Source organism: Rhinoderma darwinii, chromosome 3 (genome assembly GCF_050947455.1).
Source record: "Rhinoderma darwinii isolate aRhiDar2 chromosome 3, aRhiDar2.hap1, whole genome shotgun sequence".
Taxonomy (NCBI): domain Eukaryota; kingdom Metazoa; phylum Chordata; class Amphibia; order Anura; family Rhinodermatidae; genus Rhinoderma; species Rhinoderma darwinii.
The window spans coordinates 384,578,971-384,605,420 of NC_134689.1; the positions used below are offsets into that span (position 1 = coordinate 384,578,971).

Consider the following 26,450-nt stretch of genomic DNA (forward strand, 5'->3'; position numbering starts at 1 on the left):
CCGGACTCGCCGGCGGCGCTTTTTGCTTTTTTGAGCGTGTCATCGCAGCTAAACTGATCGGTACCGTCACCTCCAGCTTCACAGCACCCAGTTCGGTAAGTATTACCCAGGTAGGTAAGGGATAATCTTGATTTACAGGATGGGCACAGCGGGAGCTCCAGCCACACACGTCCTCTTACATCTGCTGCTAGCCACGCCCCCAGGTGTTGATCTCTAAATCTTTATCAGTTGTGCTTTGCCGTAGTTTGACATCAATGGGGAAGGTCGCAGCATTAAATACTGGATGTAAAAACGTCCTAGGACTGTCTCGTTGTCTTGGCAAAAGCTGCATTTGTTTATGTGTGATTTTTGGCATGGATTTTTCAGTTTGGAAGTGGTGTGAATCTGTATCGGTATCTTCAACAGTGCTTCTCCAGAATGTTCGCTGTCTATTTTTACTATTATCCCAGATACCGCGCCACTTTGCCAGAAGCTGCATCAGGTATTGCACATATTTTATTGAATGGGGATGAGCTGCAATACCAGACACAGCCCATGGAGTGGCTTCATTTCTTGAAAAGGCTTTTGTCCAAAGCTGTACAAACCCTTTAATGGATGCAACATATAAACTTGTTATTACTATATTCATTACACTGAAGTCAATGGTTATATTCCTGGAACTGGGTTACACATAGTGGGGTTCACGTATGTAAAGCAGTTATACAGAGAAATGCGATCATTTTTGTACTGAAGGTTGGAGTATAAAATATAAGAGCAACTCCACTACAAGAGTTGTTATAAACAGCCCCCAGCACATCCACACTGGTATTTCATTAAAATGTAGAATGCAAGATGTATAAAGCTTAACAACTATGCACAATTTTCCTACAGACCAGTTAAGAGTGTTGGCATTTATATTATAATTCTATAGTAGAGCAATATAAATGTATAATTCATCACTCCACCAACAGACACCTATACTACCATCTAGTGGAAACATCTAAAAGTTCATACTGCATATTCTATACAGTATATACTGCATGAGTGAAGCAGAACCCTATTACAGATATTCTGCTGGACCAATAATCTGCCTCTCAGTTGAATTATGGACTAGAAACATCAATGAGATATCAGCATGACCTACTATATACGATATAGTAAGCTTGGCTCCCAAAATCTGTAAATACTTAGCCTTTTATTTACAGAAGTTATTTGTGTAAACATCCTCCCAAATCCCACATAAGGACATACAACCAGCAATCTGATCTACCTAGTGATGGCGTGCCAGCCGGGCTGCTATTTGGAATACGTGGCCTCAATAGTCAAATAATCAGGCCTTCCTATCCTCCATCTTGTACCCCACTGTCTACATTTGATGGAAACCTGGCATAGAGAATAGGCTTTTGCAATTTTTGGGTGCCTGTGGAGCAATATATAACATACTAGTATAGAAAACCTGTTACACGGGTTTGCTAGCCAAAAGGAATATGTATGTATGTATGTATGATTATAAAGCTGCCCCCACACAGCATAATGCTCCCCCTCCAAAACTCGGTTATAGAATAGATTGCCATACTGCTATTAAACAGGGCAGTAAAAAGTGGGCAACAGTTGGCAAGAGCGTAGGTTCCTTTATAGACTCATTATCCTGGGCCCTTGACAGCAGTGCCACCTGTAGTGCCCTTTGTCTGTCAGCATGAATACAGTAAGAAACGCTTTGGCGATAACCTGGTACTTGGTCCCTTTTTCTATATTTTTGGAGGCCGCCAATCCAGAGATACTAGAAGCAAGTAGGTTAAATGGATTTAACAAATATGGGTAAATATTACAAGATGGCAAACAAAGCCCTAGGTGCAAAACTGGCGATTTTACCATCTGAAAGTAGGAATTAGACCTACCGGTAATTGTATTTCCAGGAATCCATCATGACAGTACCACAGGAGGTTGCCTTATTGACCTCTGTAGGGACAGGAAAACAGAGAGGTTAAAAGGCCCCTACCACCACCCACTTGCCAGTGTTTTTCAGTTACTACACCAGGATGGATGAAACCCTATTTTATTTCTAGGGATAATAACTGACATGTTACTTGCACAAATCAGAATTTCAATAAGGGAGGGAATGTAAGGGTGCTGTCATGATGGATTCTTGGAAATACAATTACCGGTAGGTCTAATTCCTACTTTCCAGTACATCCCTCATGACAGCACCACAGGAGCAATACCAGATTATAATGCTCAGGGCGGGAATACGGATTGGAGTACTTTCCGTCCAAAACTTAAATCCGTATCGGACAGAACATCTAGCCTATAATGTTTGCAAAACGTATGATGGCTTGACCAAGTGGCAGCTCTGCAGATTTGGTCCATAGAGGCTTCTCTTCTTTCTGCCCAGGATGCCGAAATTGCCCTCGTTGAATGGGCTCTGATGCCTTGTGGGGCACATAGTCCTTGGGACTTGTAGGCTTCTTGTATGGTAGTTTTTACCCATCTCGCTAGAGAGCCTTTTGAGGCTTTCTTTCCTCTATTCTTTCCCCCATACAGGACAAATAGATTTTTATCTTGGTCTCCAGGAGGAGGTTCTATCCAGTGTGAGACAGTGACAGGTAAAGTCATTGAGGGAAGGTACATTTCCCCTAGAATCCTGTCATATGTATCCTAGGCTCCAGGGAATGAGTAGTTCTTGCAATAGAAAGCTCTCGTTTTCCAATCTCGGCTTAAGGAAAAGCCGGAAAAAATGGCCTGGAGTTGGATTGGGGAAGAGCAGGGCGGGTTCCCCAATCCCTAGTCCATCTCTGTTTGTAGGACAAGGCTGCTGCTCAATTAGCTGCACCTGTAGCCTGTGTATAAAAAGGTGCAGACACAGTGTGTGAGTCTCACCCCTGACTCAGACTGGAGACTACTAAGGCTGGAGTAGCCTGTATTCTATGTGAGTAAAGACCTGTGTTACTTTGTGTCCAGTGCCTGGTAGGAAGGCACTTGGTATAGTTAGATAATATCTTGTTTAGTTAGTGCTCAGACGAGCAGGATTTATTTTGTATTTTTCCTTGTTGTACAAGAGGCTGTTTCTTTGACAAGAATAAAAAACACAGGCAAAGCCCTGTTATGACTTTTAATGCACGGTGTCCCTGTCTCTGGCTACAAAGAAACCGCTGTACCAACCTCTCCTGATGCTAAACCCTCACACCAGATACTGAATTGTTCGCCTGACATCCAGGAAATTGAATTTTTCTTCTTGTTGGTTTTTTGGATCTGGATAAAAGGAAGGCAGAATTATTTCTTGTTCTCGATGGAAAGCAGTAGATACCTTTGGAATAAAGGAAGGATCCAGCTTTAGAATGATCTTATTCTCTTGTACTTTTAGGTACGGTTCTATGACCGACAGAGATTGGATTTCTCCAATCCTTCTTGCTGAAGTAATAGCGACTAAGAATGCAGCTTTTAGAGTTAAAAAATGCATATTAATCGTGTCGAGCGGCTCAAAGGGCGGATCGCAAAGAGCCGTTAACACTACATTCAAATCCCAGGTAGGAACAGATTTCTTTAGGGAAGGTTTCAGTTTAGAGACTGCTTGAGTGAATCTTCTGATGCACCGATGTTCAGCAAAAGGAGTGTTAAAAAAATTACCGAAGGCTGAAATTTGCACTTTTAAGGTACTAGGGCTAAGCCCTTTTTTGAATCCCGATTGTAAAAAAAATCTAGGATTTTCGCGATGTTGGGAGAAAAGGGGTCTGGTCCTGGGTCTCCATACCAGGAACAGAATTTCTTCCACATTTTTTGATAGATTTTTGAGGTAACTTCTTTATGACTTGATAAGATAGTTGAAATTACCTCATCCGACAGACCGTGGTTTCTCAAGATCTGCCTTTCAGGATCCAGGCTGACAACATCAGAGTTTCTATTCCCTGAAAGAATAAGGGACCCTGGGAGAGAAGATTCTCCTTGACTGGGAGAATGATAGGGTCTTCCAACGCTAGGTATTTTACGATTGGAAACCAGTTTCTTTTTGGCCAATAGGGAAGAATAATGATGAGCTTTGTCAAATCTTCCTGGATTTTTCTTAATACCATTGGTATTAAAGGAAACGGAGGAAAGGCATAGGCCAGATCCATGTCACAGGTTTGAGACAATGCATCTACTCCCAATGGGTTGTCTTTGAGATTTAGGGAGAAGAATGTCTCTACTTGGGAGTTTTTCTTTGTGGCAAACAGGTCTATTTGTGGATAACCCCATCTTCAGGTTAAAGACAGAAAGACTTCCCTGTTTAGGGACCATTCTCCAGGGTTTACATTTTCCCGACTGAGGAAATCTGCTGATAGGTTCTCTGAGCCTTTTAGGTGGACTGCAGAGACTGATCGGACATTTTCTTCTGCCCAACTGAAAATTTGTGTAGAGAGGGCCTGAAGAAGAGTGTGTCTTGTTCCCCCTTGATGGTGAAGAAAGGACACCGCTGTCGTGTTGTCCAATAAAACTCTTATATGCTTCCCTTTTATAATGGGTAAAGCTCTTATAAGTGTCTCCCATACGGCTTTTAGTTCTCTGAAGTTTGAGGACATAATCTTCATTTGAATAGGTCATGTGCCTTGAAAAAGTGCTGGTCTTGGATTACCGACCCCCAGCTGTGTTTGCTAGCATCTGTGGTAATTCCCACATAAGGAGAAGTTCTCCAGGGGACTCCCTTGTTTATGTTGTTTGTGCAGAGCCACCAAAGGAGGGATGATTTCACGGTCTCGGAAATTTGAATTCAAGGAGTCCTGTTTTCGATCCCACTGGGACAGGATCAGATTCTGTAAGGGTCTGGAGTGAAATTGACTCCATGGAATAGATTGGATGCAAGACGTCATCATTCCCAACATCCGCATTTCTTCCCTTATGGAACAGGCGTCTTTCCCCCAAAATGTCCTTACTTCTGTCAGTAGGAGTATTTGTTTCTCTCTTGGGAGGAAGGAATGTTGAAGGGAGGAGTCTAGTAGCACTCCTAAGAAGACCTTCTGTTTTTGGGGAGGAAGACTTGACTTTTGAAAGTTGATTATCCATCCCAATTCCTGTAGTAGGGAAAGAACCTGTGACCGATGACTGTCTATGATAGACGGAGTATCTGCTGTAAACAAGAAGTCGCCTAGATATGGGATAATTACTATGCCCCGACTTCTTACGAATGCCATGATCTCTGCCATAATTTTTGTAAAAAACATGATAATACGCATCCTTTAAATCGATCGTACACATTGAAGCCTCTTCCCTTATTAGAGGAATAGTCGATCTGATAGACTCCATCTTGAATTTTCTATATTTCACCCACTTGTTCAGGACCTTCAGGTTGATTATTGTCCTGTAGGAACCGTTTGGTTTTTTGACTAAGAAGATCTTTGAATAGTGGCCTTTGAATTTTTCGTTGTGGGGAACTGGAGTAATTGCTCTCAATTTGAGTAGTTTCTGGACGTCCCGGATAAGGATCTGATGAAGGTCTTTTGCTTGGTACTGGGTTATTAGAAATTTCTCTGGAGGAAAATTCTATTTTGTACCCTTCTTCTATAATCTTTAGAACCCAGGGGTTCTGGGTTATTCTGGTCCATTTGGGATAAAATTGTAGGAGTCTTACCCCACACTCTTGGCGTCATTATTTGAGGGCTGAAATGAATTATTGGGGTTAAGGAAATATCCTCAACCCCTTCTTCCTTTGGGGTAACTCCAGCGACCGGACTTCCCTTTCCCGCTGTAGTTCTGTAAGGTGGGTTCCCAAACTGAGGGGGTTTTTTTGGTTTCTCTTCTGGAAACCCTTTTTCCTATCTGCTGCATTCTCCAGCATGTTATCCAGGAGAGGACCGAACATCAGAGACCCTGTAAACGGGATAGAACATAATTGGTTCTTGGACTTTGTATCTCCTGGCCACATTTTGAGCCATAATGCTCTTCTAGCAGCATTTGAGAGAGCCCCATTCCTGGCAGCAAATCTAATGGATTCCGCTGAAGCGTCTACCAAGAATCCGGTTGCCATCTTTAGTAAGGGAAGAGATTCTAATAGATCTTGTCGTGATGTCTTCATCATCAAATGGGTCTCCAGCTGGTTTAATCATATAAACATTGCTCTTGATACTGATGTGGCCGCGATATTAGTAGAGATCACAGAAGCAGAGGAAGATTCCCAAGCTCTTTTCAGTAGCCCGTCTGCCTTTCGGTCCATGGCGTCCTTCAACTGAGAGGAATCTTCAAATGGGATTGCGTTTTTTTAGCAACCCTGGCTACTGGGACATCTACTTTTGGGATCTCATCCCAAGGTTTAGTGTCTTCTGGATCAAAGAGAAATCGGTTTTTAAACTCTCTTGAAATTAAGAGTCTCTTTTCTGAATCTTCCCATTCAGTTGTCACCATTCTCTTGAGATTTTCGTTTACCGGAAAAAACATTGTTTTCTTTTCCGTTAGACCCCCAAACATCTCATCCTGGATGGTACGTGGTTGGTCTTCTTCGGGAATATCCATGGTTTCCCGTATTGCCTGGATTAAGGTATCAGACATCTCAGAAGAGAAGATTTTTTTTTTCTCTTGAGTGGATGAAGTTGAAGGCAAGAGTTCCTCTCCTTCTAACTCACCTTCCGATAGGTAATAGCACTCCTGCTCAGAGTCAGACCCCTGAGAGGGAGGACAATATGTTTGATCCACTTCAATCCGTGGGCTTTTTGCCTGGGAGTGTGAGGGAGTTTCTTGAGGAGGGGCGAGGGAGGCTACTGACTGACTCACTTCTTCACGAATCATAGCCCTAAGTTCAGACATAAACAGCAAGGGTAAAGGAAAGTTGGATCCAGCGCTAGATTAGATAAAATGGAAACGGTTTCCAAGTTTAATTGAATCTTCTTTTTAAAAAGGGGTCCATAGGTTGGACAGCCATGATTAAGGAAGCACGAGACGTCTGAAACGCGTAGGCTTTATTTTGGATTGTTATCCCCTCTTGTACACCAGGACTCCAACCTATGGACCCCTTTTTAAAAAGAAGATTCAGTTAAACTTGGAAACAGTTTCCATTTTATCTAATCTAGCGCTGGATCCAACTTTCCTTTACCCTTGCTGTCTACATATCGTGTGCCGACACGAGGATTCGTGCGCTGTCAGCGACACAAAGTTTCACGTGTCAGGTGAGCTGGAGGATTCCTCCCCCCTTCTTTTTTCTATTCAGACATAAACGTTGGTTGTTCCTCTTTTAGTATTTTTGTAATACAATCCTGACACAATTGTTTCCTATGTGACTCTTTTTGCACAAGTTGCACATTTTTTAACCTTCTTTTTATCAGTTTGTCTGAGAGGAATCTTTATCCTAGAGAAAACAGAAGGTAGGTAAAGTATGGTGTACATACATAAGGAGTCATAACCCTTACCCCAAGGGTGAGACTCACGTGACCCTGGGACATATCTGGAGTACCGTCAGAACGAGGAAGTTCCATTCCGCAACAGGTAACAGCCAATGCAATTCACAAATCAATCCAAGTTAGAGGTATCAGCTCTAACTACATACCTGTGTGTGTCCCTTTAAATGCGGGCGTTTTGAATTTCCCGCCTTCCAAGATGGCCGCGGACCGGAAGTAGCCCAACGTCATTTCCGGTCGCGGCTATACGTTGAGGTGCGGCCGCGTCATAGCCGGCGACTAAGGCCTGCTATGCGGCGCAGCTAGGATACTTTGCCGATGCGTCCAAACCTATGGAGCTGCCGATCCCCCCCTGGTCACGCGGCCCGGCCGAAGCCTGCTTGGGAATCCTGAACCCCACACCCTACCGGAACCCTGCCTAGGATTCCTCAGGTAGGTGTCTTAGGTTGGGAGCTAAGGGACCTCTCGTTAGAAGGGCGTTAGCCTAGGCTTTAGGGGGAACAGAAGGGGGGAGTGCACGGACCCCCCGATCTTGCCCCCTGCCCGAGTTTTTTTCCTGCAGCAATACAGGAGCGACGTCTCTCTGCTCCTGACCCTGTAGGGACAGGAAGAACACTGGCAAGTGGGTGGTGGGAGGGGCCTTTTAACCTCTCTGTCTTCCTGTCCCTACAGAGGTCAATAGGGCAACCTCCTGTGGTGCTGTCATGAGGGATGTACTGGAAAACACTGTTATAAATGCACCAGGTCCGGCAGCTCAAACCCCAGAGATTTGGAGAAATATGTGTAACATAACAGACAGACACTGCAGCTTCACTTCCAAGGTGACAACACAGACCACCATCAGTCTCAATAAAATCTCTTTACTCCATTCTTTATCATGTCTTCATGTAACGCGTTCCGCCTACCTCCTTGGCGTTAGAGTATGTAACCACTGGGGCTCCCCACTTCTTAATCAGGTCTTGGGTAAAGTTTTGACAGAGCAGTATGCGTTTGCAGGACACTTCACCGACATCTGGATACACAACATGGAGGTCATCACTATGAGAGAAAAAGAGAAGAAAAGTGAACACCGATTAGTATTTCTATATATGCACAGTCACTCTTGCCACAGCCCTTTCTCTGCATAGTGAACCTCTGTTCACTGCAGGGCAGCTAACGAAAATATCTTTCTGACTTGCTTGTCAGGGAAGGAGCAGAACCTATGGAGTAACACCCCTTGCACGCGACCGAGTGCGGGCCGCGAAAAACGGTGCGAACGTCGGCCGAATTTCCCGGCCCGACCGCGATACAGGTGAACGAGACTCCTGGCATCAGACATTTTATAATGCTAGGAGCCTCTGCCTCCCTGTGTATCATTTTGTTCAGTACGGAACAGTATTTCAGTAGGGAGGCAGGGACTCCCAGCATTATAAAAGGTCTATGATGCCAGGAGCGCCATTCACCTGTACCGTGGTCGGGACATTAAACGCATGTGACACTTGGACACTTTTCACGGCCCTAACTCATGAGCAAGGGGTGTAACAGGTCAGTATAGCTGAGAAGTCTCTGATCAGAATTGAAAAGTAATAAAAGGACTATATGGTCAGTTGCAAGAGGTACAGGGAGATGGATTCAGCTCAGAGCCCCTCCTCCATGCAGTATGGATTAGAAGCAGGGTGAACACATGGAAGCAAAAGAAGTTAGAAACACTGCAAATAACTTTAAAACAGCTGTTCGCCTGCATTTTAGGTCTTTTCATATAAAAAGGATTTATCGGATAAACCTTTAAAAGGTACAAACACAACTTACATTTATCTAATTTTCAAATCCTACCCCTAATATACGCAAATCTAAATTGTAAAGTGCTGCGTAATAGGATGGCGCTATATCAGATTATTATTAATACATAACATAACATAAGCAGGATCTGTTACAGTGTGTGCGTGCTTGAGTAAATCAAACGAGCGCTAGACATTCACTGAATTATTAGAGACACCTATCTAGTAGGGCATTGGACCTCTTTTCGCCTTCAAAACTGCAGCAACTTGTCGTGGCATAAATTCCACTAGGTATTGAAATTGGGCCAATAATCCTGCACATGCGGACAGGATAGCCTCTCACTGTTGCCACTAAAGTGTCCTTCTGCTGTAGGGTAAATAGCGGCCACGGAGGGGTGAACTTGGTCGGCCACAATCCCTCCGTAAGCCCTACAGGTCCATCCACAAGTTTCAGAGGACCCCGGATGTGCCAAGAAGACATTCCCGACACTATTATGCCAACTCCACCAGCCTGAACTGTTCACACCTGACAGGAAGGGTTCATCGATTCATGCGGCTTGCGTCAAATTCAGACCCTCCCTTCAGTACGGTGCCACACAAATCTGGATTAATCTGACCAGGCGATGTTTTTCCACTGCTCAGTGTGATGGATGGATGATGGATCAATTTGCTTATATTCTCTGTATTAAATTACATTATGAATTATCAAGCAGGCGAAGATATGTATTCTCCATTTTGTAATGAGCTTTCCTCTATATAGTTCTGCTTGAGTCACAAAGAAACGTGTTATTTCTTTGTGTTCTTCATGTGGCCTTCATATATTTGTAGATAGAAGTCTGGCAGAACACTTAGACATGAAATGATCATCAGATTTCTAATTAATTCTCTTCCGCTCAGTATTTCACACACCATTTGAAAATATCACAATCACAAAAACCTCCTACATTTCTATGGTTTGTAGGTGTTAGAAAGATCATGTGACCTCAGTGGGAAGGTACCTACGACGTATTTTCAGCCAAACGTGTAAAATATTATGATTGGTTGTTCCATGCAAGGTAACGACGTGACTAAAGGGTACGCCCTGAGCGTATATTACCTTCTGTATCTTGATAATAAATGAGAATATTGATGGAGACAAGAGATTGCAATTGTATTTATTGATCTGAGCCCATTAGAGCGCCCATCCCAAAAAGGTGCTACCTGGAAGGGGTTTCTTCGACATCAGTTATCCAATAGAGTCTTGCCTTTGTTTCCCTTAAAGAGGCTCTGTCACCACATTATAAGTGCCCTGTCTCCTATATAAGATCGGCGCTATAATGTAGGTGACAGTAATGCTTTTTATTTTGAAAAACTATCTATTTTACACCACTTTGAGTGATTTTTAGCTTTATGCTAATGAGCTTCTTAATGCCCAAGTGGGCGTGTTTCTACTTTAGACAAGTGGGCGTTGTACAGAAGAGTGTATGACGCTGACCAATCAGTGTCATACACTTCTCTCCATTCATTTACACTGCACTAGCGATATAGTTATATCGTTATGTGCAGCCACATACATAAACACTAACATTACTGCAGTGTCCTGATAATGAATATACATCACTACCAGCCTGGACGTCATGTTTATTCAGAATCCTGATATGTCTGTAGCGTCTCTGAGATTTACAGCAAGGCAAACGTAATCTCGCGAGATTACGATGTAACCTGTCATTTCAAACGAGATTACGCTTGCCTTGCTAGAATCTCACAGAAAAGATTCAGAAGTGTCAGGATTCTGAATAAACATCACGTCCAGGTAGGTAGTAATGTATATTCATTATCAGGACACTACAGTAATGTTAGTGTTTGTGTATGTAGCTGCTAGTGCAGTGTAAATGAATGGAGAGAAGTGCATGACGCCGATTGGTCAGCGTCATACACTCCTCTGTACAACACCCACTTGGTCTAAAGTAAAAAACACGCCCACTTGGGCAAAGAAACTCATTAGCATAAAGCTAAAAATCGCTCATAAAGTGGTTTAAAATAGATCGTTTTTCGAAATAAAAAGCATTACTGTCACCTACATTATAGCGCCGATCTTCTTATATAAGAGATAGGGCACTTATAATGTGGTGACATAGCCTCTTTAAGACAGCAATGGCACTCGAACAGGTCACCTGTTATAGCCCGGCACGATGAGCTGTGCGTTTGGACACATTGAGCCCAGTTTACATCACATTTTTTCCTTCCATTGTGAGCTTCACGACATACACGCTAAACGTAGTGCCAAATCGTGATCTGAACTAGGCCTCAGTTGGAGTGCCAGTGTTGTATTCGGCTTCATTTGGCTTGAATGTGCACGGCCTATTCCTCAACTATTCTTGACATCCTTCTCTGACCTCTTTCGTCGACTAGTTGTTGACATCCACAGAAACCCCTTTCAAGATGTTTTTACCTGGATCACACCATTCTTGGTTTACTCTCAACATTACATGGGAAAACCCTACAAAGACGGCAGTTTTTCAAATACTGACCACGGCTAGTCTAAGACTGATGAACATGCCTCAAGCAAAGTCGCTCAGATCGCTCGATTTTCCCATTCATGTGGATTCATACAGAGACTGATCCACAGAAAACTTGCTCACTTGATTTTAAAGAGGCTCTCTCACCACATTATAAGTGGCCAATCTTCTACATAATCTGATAGGCGTTGTAATTCAGATTACAGCGTTTTTTATTTAGAAAAACTATCAATTTTCACAGAGTCAGCCACTTCTCTCCATTCATTTACTAAGCACATAGTGATCTTTCTAGATCATGATGTGCAGTCACTTACTCCGACATTAACGTACGGAAGTGTCTTGAGAGTTAATAGACATCAGCCACAGCCAGGACGCGAGTCTATTCACAATCCCGATACTTCGGTAACGTTTGTGTAGAATTTACAGCACAGCAAGCGTGATCTCGCGAGATCACACTGTAAATGACAGCTTACAGCGTGATCTCACGAGATTACGCTTGCTGTGCTGTAAATTCCACACAAACGTTACCAAAGTGTCGGGATTGTGAATAGACTCGCGTCCTGGCTGGAGGTGATGTGTATTAACTCTCGAGACACTTCAGTAACGTTAATGTGTGAGTAAGTGACTGCACATCATGATCTAGGCAAGATCAGACTGTGCTGAATAAATGAATGGAGAGAAGTGCATGATGCGGATTGGTCAGCGTCATACACTTCTCTCCACAATGCCCACTTGGTCATAAAGTAAAAACACGCCCACTTGGGCATTAAGAAAGTAATTAGCATAAATCTAAAATAAGTCATAACTGTCAAAATTGATTATTTTTCTAAATAAAAAACACTGCTGTAATCTGCATTACAACGCTTATCAGATTATGTAGAAGATAGGGCATTTATAATGTGGTGACAGAGCCTCTTTAAGTAGTACTCCGGGGGTCACGTGTCTAATCTCCATACAGGAAAGCTTTAATTGTGAAAGGGCTGGTGTCTCTAATAAAGTGACCATTCAGTATATGACCACTCAGCTGACCACTTATTCCAATCAAACTATGTGAATGTTCTTAGCTATAATGCTCAAGAACATATGTTGAGTCCATAAATGCAGTCCTATCTGGCTCATGGTTAAACATCCTTTTAAGTTACATGCGCTTTTATGTTTTATTAACCCCTTAACCACCGTGCCTATTTTTGCCTTGAAGGGGTTTTCCCACAAACATTTATCACCTATCTCCAGGTTAGGTAATAAAAGTGATTTCTTTGGTCCCACCGTTCAGACCCCCAACAATCACAAGAATTGGACCCCTGTGTGAATGGTGCAGTACATGCTCTATTCCAGGGGTCTCAAGCACGCGGCCCTCGGGCCTAATGCAGCCCCTGGGGCTGTCATCTGCGGCCCGCGGGACATCGAGCCGCTAGTACAGGCATTGCTCCGGAACTCTGTGGAATTCCCTGACATCTCTGTCCATATATGGACAGTGTTGCCAGGGTCTTCCCCAGAGCGGAGTCCCGGGCAGAGCGCTAGTATAGGGTCTGCTCCGGGATTCTGCTGAATCCCCCGACATCACTGTCCACATATGGACAGCGATGTCTGGGGCTACCCCAGAGCCGGAGTCCCGTGCAGTTCGCTAGTATAGGCTCTGCTCCGGGATTCTGGGGAAGCCTCTGACATCGCTGTCCATACATAGACAGTGATGTCAGGGGCTTCACCAGAGCAGGAGTCCCAGTGATGTCAGGAGCACAGCTGGAGTCCCAGGAAGAGCATACTAGCGCTCTGCCCAGGACTCCAGCTCTGGGGTTGCCCCTGACATCCATGTCCATATATGGACAGTGATGTCAGGAGCACAGCTGGAATCCAAGGCAGAGTGCTAGAAGTGGCTCTGCTTCGGGACCCCAGCTCTGGGCAAGCCCCTGACATCACTGTCCATATATGGACACTGATGTCAGTGGCTTCCCCAGAGTTCCGGCGCAGAGTCTATACTAGTGCTCAGCTCCGGGACACCGGCTCTGGGGTTGCCCCAGATATCACATTCCGGTCCAGGAGGATCCCCTGACCTCACTGTGTTTGGACAGTGACGTCAGGGGCTCCAACAGCAGAGGAATCCCCAGCCAAAGCGTCGGCAACGCTCTGACTGGGGATTCCACTCCTAGAGGGAGCCCCAATTGAGCCATCTACTTGGGGTGTGTGTGGCACCATCAACAGAGGACACTGTGGCACTATCTAAAAGGGAGCTGCCCAATCTTGACATGTGTCTGCCAAACGCTGCCAACTGAGCCACTGGACTGCATTTAGCGACACAAACTGGAAAACTGGTTTGTTGAAATAAGCACGTGGAGAACTCTCTCAAATTCTAGCGGTATTATTATAGTAATAGTGTTATAGTAGTTCAAATAACTAATTGAATAACCATAATTTTGTATTGTATCAAATTTGAAAGTAATGCGGCCCGTCAACTTCCCATTTTTTTCTATATGTGGCCCACTTACCCGGCCGAGTTTGAGACCCCTGCTGTATTCATTGTCTATGGGGAGAACATTTTTCTCATTATTGCATTCCAAGAGACAAAACTTTATACTTCTGTCGGCCTAGCCGCTTGTGTTTTGCAGGATGTGTTTTTCAATAGCACCATTTTGAACTACATATAGTTTATAAATTAAGATATTAACTTTTTGAGAGGGGAAAAAAAACCAATACAATTCTATCATTGTTTTTTTAAATTAATGCCCTTCATCTATAAGTCGGTACAATTACAGCGATACCAGATTTTTTTTAATGTCGATGTAACCATATGTGGGCTTTTTTTGCAGGACGAAATTTATTTTTCAATAATACCATTTTACAGTTTGTGGGGTATTGGTTTGTTCAGCACACAATTTAAGGGGTGACTGGTATTGTGGTTGTTACACTTTACCAGTGGGAGTAATTGCTGCATCTAGAATTAAAAAAAATTAACAATTTGAGGTCTACAGATCTATTTTTGGAAAGCTTTTACATATTTGCCACTTCGTAATATCTATTCAAGCAAATCTAAACTTATGGGGCACGTTTTTTGGCTCAATCGCCTGTATTGTGCTTGGTGGGTTTGATGGTTGTTGCTCTAGTACGAGAAATTTATGCAAAATAGGATTTGTGCATTTTTTTTCTTCTAAATTTGCCTTTGGGACCCATATTGCTGAAGAACAGATTGTTAAAGAAAGCCAGAAAACAGAAGCCGGTTTCTGAAAATGCAAAATGGTGCATATGTATGCTTGGAAGGGAGGAAAGGCTTTAGTTTTTGGGGTTTATTTAGCATTTAAATATTATGGGACTGTGGCAGTAATAAATTGTGAACACATCTTAAATTTGGTATTTGTGAATTGACTGAAAAAAAAAAAAAAAAAAGAAAGTGCTATATTTTGATTTGGTTCAGACTAAGCATTGATACTTTACAATTGGGAAAATTTGGACAGACTACACTATGTACACAGATGTTTGCGTTGTTGCTCTGTTTATTGCACAAAAAATTGGCTAAACTGATATTGGGAAAAATTTCATGAAAAAAAATTACATATTTACTAACACTTTACCCTAGTGTAGTGTGTGCCGTATTCCACAGCATGTTGCGCGCCTGTTGTGGAATATTGTGCAAGTAGTTTACCGCCACTCTTCTGTAAACAAGCGGCACAAGAGTGCAACCCGAAAGCCACGCAATCTTTTTGCAACACAGATAAAAAAATGTGTAAGACAAAGTATCGTGGGTCTTAATAAAAATGATTAGCTTTCTAAAAGTGGGCATTACTGCATCAACGAATCTCCCCCATTGTTTGAATATCGTACTTTTTAATAGACCATATGATCAGGAACATGAATCAAAAATAAAACTTCTTTCCACTGACCTACAAAACCGTGCATCATCACCAGTGATGGGCTGGAGATCACACGTGGCATGGATTCCGGAGAAGAGGCCCACTAATGACAAGCGGCACATATGAAGAACCAACTCCTTCCACATTATCCCCTGGAGACAACACAGCAGCATTATATGCGGATAGAGCCAACTTCTTAATATACTCTCGCTACAGTATGATTAGTGTGATTGGTTTGTGAATATAGACATCCCTTATATGAATGCAGAAATCACCTAGGCCCTGTTCACACGGAGCATTTTGCAGGCACAAAAAATCTGACTCAAAATTCCTGAAGGAACTTTGAGGCAGGTTTTAACCTGCCTTTACTTTGCCGCGGTTTTCACAGCATTTTTTGCCCGTGGCCATTGAGTGCCGCAGACGAAATATGCTTTTTCTGCCTCCCATTGGTTTCAATCAGAGGCGGAACCACTGCAAGATAAGACATGCAGCTTTTTTTCCCCCCACAAGCAGCTAAAAACGCTCTGGAAAACTAAATGAAGCCTAAATGGGAGGCGGTTGCGGCTGTTTTTTGGCTCAGATTCCGACGCGGTTTAAGCGTCAAGAAAAACTGTACTGGGCCTTAGGCATAAAGGGGAATTCCAACTACAGGCCACAAATGTCTAAAAAGGTGGCGATACCACTTCTAGGACCCCATTCACCCACCTATCAGGAGACCCATGACTAATTCAGAATTCCAAAGTAGGTGTATTAGGCTGCCCCTAACCCTTTAAAGGGGTTATCCAGGATGTGAAAAGGTTTAAATAGGGGCTGGAAATACAACATATGGCTGCTGAGCCCTCTGATTAACTGCAACAGTCACATGCCTTGTCAATGTAAACAGCCGCCGGAGCAACAGCCCTAATTAAAAAAATATATATATATATATAATGTCCCAGATAACAATAATACATGAAGATTTGTCACATGCCAGATTTAAAAAAAACAAAAAACCATAGCCTTTCTATAAATTACACCCCAATAGTAATTATTGATAGATGTGAAACAAAGGACGTAGAAAATAAAAAATTAAGGCTCTGTTCACATCTACATTTGGGCTCAGGTGAGATCTGTTTTCAATGCCAGGAGCTGACCCTGCTTTGGTCACTAGTGAATATGGGAGGAAGCCTGCTTCCCGTTACATGTTATCACTGTTTTCTACTCCAATTTATGAATTGTAACGGCTCAAGAAAACCTTAGGAAAAAAAAAAAAAAGAGCTTACCTGTCTAGACCAACCCTGCCGCTCAGGAGACAGAAGAACAGAGTTACTGTGAGAATGGCCCCAAAAATAGGGAGCAATAATGGAGGCACCAGTATTTACTGATCAGTGTCACTCCAGAATAGGGAACACCCAGTATCTGGAATCACTGCCGCTCTAGAAGAGAACTAAAGCATCCAGTACCTGGAATCACTGTCACCTAAGAATATAAATGAGCACCCAGTATCTGGAATCACTGTCACCCCAGAATATAAATGAGCACCCAGTACCTGGAATCACTGTCACCTAAGAATATAAATGAGCACCCAGTACCTGGAATCACTGTCACCCCAGAATATAAATGAGCACCCAGTATCTGGAATCACTGTCACCTAAGAATATAAATGAGCACCCAGTACCTGGAAATCACTGTCACCTAAGAATATAAATGAGCACCCAGTATTTGGAATCACTGTCACCTAAGAATATAAATGAGCACCCAGTACCTGGAATCACTGTCACCTAAGAATATAAATGAGCACCCAGTATCTGGAATCACTGTCACCTAAGAATATAAATGAGCACCCAGTACCTGGAATCACTGTCACCTAAGAATATAAATGAGCACCCAGTACCTGGAATCACTGTCACCTAAGAATATAAATGAGCACCCAGTATCTGGAATCACTGTCACCTAAGAATATAAATGAGCACCCAGTATCTGGAATCACTGTCACCTAAGAATATAAATGAGCACCCAGTATCTGGAATCACTGTCACCTAAGAATATAAATGAGCACCCAGTATCTGGAATCACTGTCACCCCAGAATATAAATGAGCACCCAGTACCTGGAATCACCGTCACCTAAGAATATAAATGAGCACCCAGTATCTGGAATCACTGTCACCCCAGAATATAAATGAGCACCCAGTATCTGGAATCACTGTCACCTAAGAATATAAATGAGCACCCAGTATCTGGAATCGCTGTCACCTAAGAATATAAATGAGCACCCAGTATCTGGAATCGCTGTCACCTAAGAATATAAATGAGCACCCAGTATCTGGAATCACTGTCACCTAAGAATATAAATGAGCACCCAGTACCTGGAATCACTGTCACCTAAGAATATAAATGAGCACCCAGTACCTGGAATCACTGTCACCTAAGAATATAAATGAGCACCCAGTATCTGGAATCACTGTCACCTAAGAATATAAATGAGCACCCAGTACCTGGAATCACTGTCACCTAAGAATATAAATGAGCACCCAGTATCTGGAATCACTGTCACCCCAGAATAAAAATGAGCACCCAGTACCTGGAATCACTGTCACCTAAGAATATAAATGAGCACCCAGTATCTGGAATCACTGTCACCCCAGAATATAAATGAGCACCCAGTATTTGGAATCACTGTCACCTAAGAATATAAATGAGCACCCAGTACCTGGAATCACTGTCACCTAAGAATATAAATGAGCACCCAGTATCTGGAATCACTGTCACCTAAGAATATAAATGAGCACCCAGTACCTGGAATCACTGTCACCTAAGAATATAAATGAGCACCCAGTACCTGGAAATCACTGTCACCTAAGAATAGAAATGAGCACCCAGTATTTGGAATCACTGTCACCTAAGAATATAAATGAGCATCCAGTACCTGGAATCACTGTCACCTAAGAATATAAATGAGCACCCAGTACCTGGAAATCACTGTCACCTAAGAATAGAAATGAGCACCCAGTATCTGGAATCACTGTCACCTAAGAATATAAATGAGCACCCAGTACCTGGAAATCACTGTCACCTAAGAATATAAATGAGCACCCAGTATTTGGAATCACTGTCACCTAAGAATATAAATGAGCACCCAGTATTTGGAATCACTGTCACCTAAGAATATAAATGAGCACCCAGTACCTGGAATCACTGTCACCCCAGAATATAAATGAGCACCCAGTATCTGGAATCACTGTCACCTAAGAATATAAATGAGCACCCAGTATTTGGAATCATTGTCACCCCAGAATATAAATGAGCACCCAGTATCTGGAATCACTGTCACCTAAGCATATAAATGAGCACCCAGTACCTGGAATCACTGTCACCTAAGAATATAAATGAGCACCCAGTATCTGGAATCACTGTCACCTAAGAATATAAATGAGCACCCAGTACCTGGAAATCACTCACCTAAGAATATAAATGAGCACCCAGTACCTGGAATCACTGTCACCTAAGAATATAAATGAGCACCCAGTATCTGGAATCACTGTCACCCCAGAATATAAATGAGCACCCAGTACCTGGAATCACTGTCACCTAAGAATATAAATGAGCACCCAGTACCTGGAATCACTGTCACCCCAGAATATAAATGAGCACCCAGTATCTGGAATCACTGTCACCTAAGAATATAAATGAGCACCCAGTACCTGGAAATCACTGTCACCTAAGAATATAAATGAGCACCCAGTATTTGGAATCACTGTCACCTAAGAATATAAATGAGCACCCAGTATTTGGAATCACTGTCACCTAAGAATATAAATGAGCACCCAGTACCTGGAATCACTGTCACCCCAGAATATAAATGAGCACCCAGTACCTGGAATCACTGTCACCTAAGAATATAAATGAGCACCCAGTATCTGGAATCACTGTCACCTAAGAATATAAATGAGCACCCAGTATCTGGAATCACTGTCACCTAAGAATATAAATGAGCACCCAGTATCTGGAATCACTGTCACCTAAGAATATAAATGAGCACCCAGTATCTGGAATCACTGTCACCCCAGAATATAAATGAGCACCCAGTACCTGGAATCACTGTCACCTAAGAATATAAATGAGCACCCAGTATCTGGAATCACTGTCACCCCAGAATATAAATGAGCACCCAGTATCTGGAATCACTGTCACCTAAGAATATAAATGAGCACCCAGTATCTGGAATCGCTGTCACCTAAGAATATAAATGAGCACCCAGTATCTGGAATCACTGTCACCTAAGAATATAAATGAGCACCCAGTATCTGGAATCACTGTCACCTAAGAATATAAATGAGCACCCAGTACCTGGAATCACTGTCACCTAAGAATATAAATGAGCACCCAGTACCTGGAATCACTGTCACCTAAGAATATAAATGAGCACCCAGTATCTGGAATCACTGTCACCTAAGAATATAAATGAGCACCCAGTACCTGGAATCACTGTCACCTAAGAATATAAATGAGCACCCAGTATCTGGAATCACTGTCACCCCAGAATATAAATGAGCACCCAGTACCTGGAATCACTGTCACCTAAGAATATAAATGAGCACCCAGTATCTGGAATCACTGTCACCTAAGAATATAAATGAGCACCCAGTATCTGGAATCACTGTCACCCCAGAATATAAATGAGCACCCAGTACCTGGAATCACTGTCACCTAAGAATATAAATGAGCACCCAGTATCTGGAATCACTGTCACCTAAGAATATAAATGAGCACCCAGTACCTGGAATCACTGTCACCTAAGAATATAAATGAGCACCCAGTATCTGGAATCACTGTCACCTAAGAATATAAATGAGCACCCAGTACCTGGAATCACTGTCACCTAAGAATATAAATGAGCACCCAGTACCTGGAAATCACTGTCACCTAAGAATAGAAATGAGCACCCAGTATTTGGAATCACTGTCACCTAAGAATATAAATGAGCATCCAGTACCTGGAATCACTGTCACCTAAGAATAGAAATGAGCACCCAGTACCTGGAAATCACTGTCACCTAAGAATATAAATGAGCACCCAGTATTTGGAATCACTGTCACCTAAGAATATAAATGAGCACCCAGTATTTGGAATCACTGTCACCTAAGAATATAAATGAGCACCCAGTACCTGGAATCACTGTCACCTAAGAATATAAATGAGCACCCAGTACCTGGAATCACTGTCACCCCAGAATATAAATGAGCACCCAGTATCTGGAATCACTGTCACCTAAGAATATAAATGAGCACCCAGTATTTGGAATCACTGTCACCCCAGAATATAAATGAGCACCCAGTATCTGGAATCACTGTCACCTAAGAATATAAATGAGCACCCAGTACCTGGAATCACTGTCACCTAAGAATATAAATGAGCACCCAGTATCTGGAATCACTGTCACCTAAGAATATAAATGAGCACCCAGTACCTGGAAATCACTCACCTAAGAATATAAATGAGCACCCAGTATCTGGAATCACTGTCACCTAAGAATATAAATGAGCACCCAGTATCTGGAATCACTGTCACCTAAGAATATAAATGAGCACCCAGTACCTGGAATCACTGTCACCTAAGAATATAAATGAGCACCCAGTACCTGGAATCACTGTCACCTAAGAATATAAATGAGCACCCAGTACCTGGAATCACTGTCACCTAAGAATATAAATGAGCACCCAGTATCTGGAATCACTGTCACCTAAGAATATAAATGAGCACCCAGTACCTGGAATCACTGTCACCTAAGAATATAAATGAGCACCCAGTACCTGGAATCACTGTCACCTAAGAATATAAATGAGCACCCAGTACCTGGAATCACTGTCACCTAAGAATATAAATGAGCACCCAGTACCTGGAAATCACTGTCACCTAAGAATATAAATGAGCACACAGTATTTGGAATCACTGTCACCTAAGAATATAAATGAGCACCCAGTACCTGGAAATCACTGTCACCTAAGAATATAAATGAGCACCCAGTATCTGGAATCACTGTCACCTAAGAATATAAATGAGCACCGAGGATCTGGAATCACTGTCACCTAAGAATATAAATGAGCACCCAGTACCTGGAAATCACTGTCACCTAAGAATATAAATGAGCACCCAGTACCTGGAATCACTGTCACCCCAGAATATAAATGAGCACCCAGTACCTGGAATCACTGTCACCCCAGAATATAAATGAGCACCCAGTACCTGGAATCACTGTCACCTAAGAATATAAATGAGCACCCAGTACCTGGAATCACTGTCAAATAAGAATATAAATGAGCACCCAGTACCTGGAAATCACTGTCACCCCAGAATATAAATGAGCACCCAGTATCTGGAATCACTGTCACCCCAGAATATAAATGAGCACCCAGTACCTGGAATCACTGTCACCTAAGAATATAAATGAGCACCCAGTACCTGGAAATCACTGTCACCCCAGAATATAAATGAGCACCCAGTACCTGGAATCACTGTCACCTAAGAATATAAATGAGCACCCAGTACCTGGAATCACTGTCACCCCAGAATATAAATGAGCACCCAGTACCTGGAAATCACTGTCACCCCAGAATATAAATGAGCACCCAGTATCTGGAATCACTGTCACCCCAGAATATAAATGAGAACCCAGTATTTGGAATCACTGTCACCTAAGAATATAAATGAGCACCCAGTATCTGGAATCACTGTCACCTAAGAATATAAATGAGCACCCAGTACCTGGAATCACTGTCACCTAAGAATATAAATGAGCACCCAGTATCTGGAATCACTGTCACCCCAGAATATAAATGAGCACCCAGTACCTGGAAATCACTGTCACCCCAGAATATAAATGAGCACCCAGTACCTGGAAATCACTGTCACCCCAGAATATAAATGAGCACCCAGTACCTGGAATCACTGTCACCTAAGAATATAAATGAGCACCCAGTACCTGGAAATCACTGTCACCCCAGAATATAAATGAGCACCCAGTACCTGGAATCACTGTCACCTAAGAATATAAATGAGCACCCAGTACCTGGAATCACTGTCACCCCAGAATATAAATGAGCACCCAGTACCTGGAAACACTGTCACCTAAGAATATAAATGAGCACCCAGTACCTGGAATCACTGTCACCCCAGAATATAAATGAGCACCCAGTACCTGGAATCACTGTCACCTAAGAATATAAATGAGCACCCAGTATTTGGAATCACTGTCACCTAAGAATATAAATGAGCACCCAGTATCTGGAATCACTGTCACCTAAGAATATAAATGAGCACCCAGTACCTGGAAATCACTGTCACCTAAGAATATAAATGAGCACCCAGTATCTGGAATCACTGTCACCCCAGAATATAAATGAGCACCCAGTACCTGGAATCACTGTCACCTAAGAATATAAATGAGCACCGAGTATCTGGAATCACTGTCACCCCAGAATATAAATGAGCACCCAGTACCTGGAATCACTGTCACCCCAGAATATAAATGAGCACCCAGTACCTGGAATCACTGTCACCTAAGAATATAAATGAGCACCCAGTACCTGGAATCACTGTCACCTAAGAATATAAATGAGCACCCAGTATTTGGAATCACTGTCACCCCAGAATATAAATGAGCACCCAGTATCTGGAATCACTGTCATCCCAGAATATAAATGAGCACCCAGTACCTGGAATCACTGTCACCTAAGAATATAAATGAGCACCCACTACCTGGAATCACTGTCACCTAAGAATATAAATGAGCACCCAGTACCTGGAAATCACTGTCACCCCAGAATATAAATGAGCACCCAGTATCTGGAATCACTGTCACCTAAGAATATAAATGAGCACCCAGTATCTGGAATCACTGTCACCCCAGAATATAAATGAGCACCCAGTACCTGGAAATCACTGTCACCCCAGAATATAAATGAGCACCCAGTACCTGGAAATCACTGTCACCTAAGAATATAAATGAGCACCCAGTATCTGGAATCACTGTCACCCCAGAATATAAATGAGCACCCAGTATCTGGAATCACTGTCACCTAAGAATATAAATGAGCACCCAGTACCTGGAATCACTGTCACCTAAGAATATAAATGAGCACCCAGTATCTGGAATCACTGTCACCCCAGAATATAAATGAGCACCCAGTACCTGGAAATCACTGTCACCTAAGAATATAAATGAGCACCCAGTACCTGGAATCACTGTCACCCCAGAATATAAATGAGCACCCAGTACCTGGAATCACTGTCACCCCAGAATATAAATGAGCACCGAGGATCTGGAATCACTGTCACCCCAGAATATAAATGAGCACCGAGGATCTGGAATCACTGTCACCTAAGAATATAAATGAGCACCCAGTATCTGGAATCACTGTCACCCCAGAATATAAATGAGCACCCAGTATCTGGAATCACTGTCACCCCAGAATATAAATGAGCACCCAGTACCTGGAATCACTGTCACCTAAGAATATAAATGAGCACCCAGTATCTGGAATCACTGTCACCTAAGAATATAAATGAGCACCCAGTATTTGGAATCACTGTCACCTAAGAATATAAATGAGCACCCAGTACCTGGAATCACTGTCACCCCAGAATATAAATGAGCACCCAGTATCTGGAATCACTGTCACCTAAGAATATAAATGAGCACCCAGTATCTGGAATCACTGTCACCCCAGAATATAAATGAGCACCCAGTACCTGGAATCACTGTCACCTAAGAATATAAATGAGCACCCAGTATCTGGAATCACTGTCACCTAAGAATATAAATGAGCACCCAGTACCTGGAAATCACTGTCACCTAAGAATATAAATGAGCACCCAGTATTTGGAATCACTGTCACCTAAGAATATAAATGAGCACCCAGTATCTGGAATCACTGTCACCTAAGAATATAAATGAGCACCCAGTACCTGGAAATCACTGTCACCTAAGAATATAAATGAGCACCCAGTATCTGGAATCACTGTCACCTAAGAATATAAATGAGCACCCAGTATTTGGAATCACTGTCACCCCAGAATATAAATGAGCACCCAGTATCTGGAATCACTGTCACCCCAGAATATAAATGAGCACCCAGTATCTGGAATCACTGTCACCTAAGAATATAAATGAGCACCCAGTATTTGGAATCACTGTCACCCCAGAATATAAATGAGCACCCAGTATTTGGAATCACTGTCACCTAAGAATATGAGAATCACTGTCACCCCAGAATATGAGCACCCAGAGTCTACTAATCCCAGTCACTGTAGAATATACCCCGAATACCAGTTAAGGGCAGGGTGGCAAGGTGTAAGAGCAGTCTTGTCTTATTTTTGTGTAATAAGAGATTTAAAAAAAAATAAAAAAATCTCTTATCTAGTTTGTGACTCAATTCCTTACAATTTTCAAGATCTCTGCTTGTAGTCATGGAATATGAGCCTTCATTGGTCACGTGATGATAACACAGGTGCATGGCTCATTACAGGAGAGCTCGGATACTGTAAAGAACACACCACCTGTGCGACCACATGACCAGGACTGATTTTCATTCTCTGAACAGGAACAATGCAGAGATCCCCAAAACCAAATTAATCTAAAAGATATTAGAAAATTATATTAGAAATTGTAGAACTTGCATTACACAAAGGGGGAGGGTATTAACCTTTCTACGTAGAAAAGTCACAAAAGCGACAAAAAGTTTGACCTTTTTGCACCACGGATGCCACTTTTGTGGAACAGAAGCGTGGCTTCAGAAGAGAGGCGGAGCAAGCTATAATATACACGAAAAAAATAAAAAAATGGTCTGATCAGACTACAACCCCCCGCCCCCCTATTTTAAGGCCTTATTCACACGACAGTGAAAAAAAATGTCCATTTAAAACTGATCAACTGTCAGTTTTTCATGGCCATTTTGCATCAGTTTGTCTCTAAATTTTCATCCGTTTCAACTCCATCTGTCCGTTTTTAATGGCCGTTTGACATCCATTTTGCATCAGTTTTTCATAGCCGTTAAAAAAACTGATGAATTTCATTGGTCAGGCTTTTTTTGTCCCAGCCCCCTGAAAACAACCAAAGGAAGGTCACATGTTCACCTAGACAATATTTACAGCCTCCCTGTAGATGATGCCACACACCTCCCTGTATATGATGCCACACACCTCCCTGTATATGATGCCACACACCTCCCTGTATATGATGCCACACACCTCCCTGTATATGATGCCACACGCCCCCTGTATATGATGCCACACGCCCCCTGTATATGATGCCACACGCCCCCTGTATATGATGCCACACGCCCCCTGTATATGATGCCACACACCTCCCTGTATATGATGCCACACGCCCCCTGTATATGATGCCACACGCCCCCTGTATATGATGCCACACGCCCCCTGTATATGATGCCACACGCCCCCTGTATATGATGCCACACGCCCCCTGTATATGATGCCACACGCCCCCTGTATATGATGCCACACACCTCCCTGTATATGATGACACACACCTCCCTGTATATGATGCCATACAGCCTTCTTGTATATGCCACACGCCTCCCTGTAGATGATGCCACACGCCTCCCTGTATATGATGCCACACCTGCCTCCCTGTAGATGATGCCACACCTGCCTCCCTGTAGATGATGCCACACCAGCCTCCCTGTAGATGATGCCACACCAGCCTCCCTGTAGATGATGCCACACCAGCCTCCCTGTACATGATGCCACACCAGCCTCCCTGTACATGATGCCACACCAGCCTCCCTGTAGATGCCACACCAGCCTCCCTGTAGATGCCACACCAGCCTCCCTGTAGATGCCACACCAGCCTCCCTGTAGATGCCACACCAGCCTGCCTGTAGATGCCACACCAGCCTGCCTGTAGATGCCACACCAGCCTGCCTGTAGATGCCACACCAGCCTCCCTGTAGATGCCACACCAGCCTCCCTGTAGATGCCACACCAGCCTCCCTGTAGATGCCACACCAGCCTCCCTGTAG

At 43.0% G+C, this 26,450-nt stretch overlaps 1 protein-coding gene across 5 annotated transcripts in view; it reads right to left on the minus strand.

The window, feature by feature from the left end:
- Positions 1-26,450, minus strand: part of PEBP4 (phosphatidylethanolamine binding protein 4) — a 120,882-nt gene that overhangs the window by 86,313 nt on the left and 8,119 nt on the right. For 4 of the 5 annotated variants that reach the window (XM_075858880.1, XM_075858879.1, XM_075858882.1 and 1 more), the window contains exons 2-3: positions 15,462-15,583; positions 8,240-8,372 (exon numbers count right to left, since the gene is read on the minus strand). In XM_075858880.1, the coding sequence (XP_075714995.1) occupies positions 8,240-8,372; positions 15,462-15,577 (249 nt within the window). In that variant the 5' untranslated portion in view covers positions 15,578-15,583. Of the gene's footprint in view, positions 1-8,239; positions 8,373-15,461; positions 15,584-16,693; positions 16,709-26,450 lie in introns of those variants that run through there. The other variant, XM_075858881.1, reaches the window with a different exon arrangement.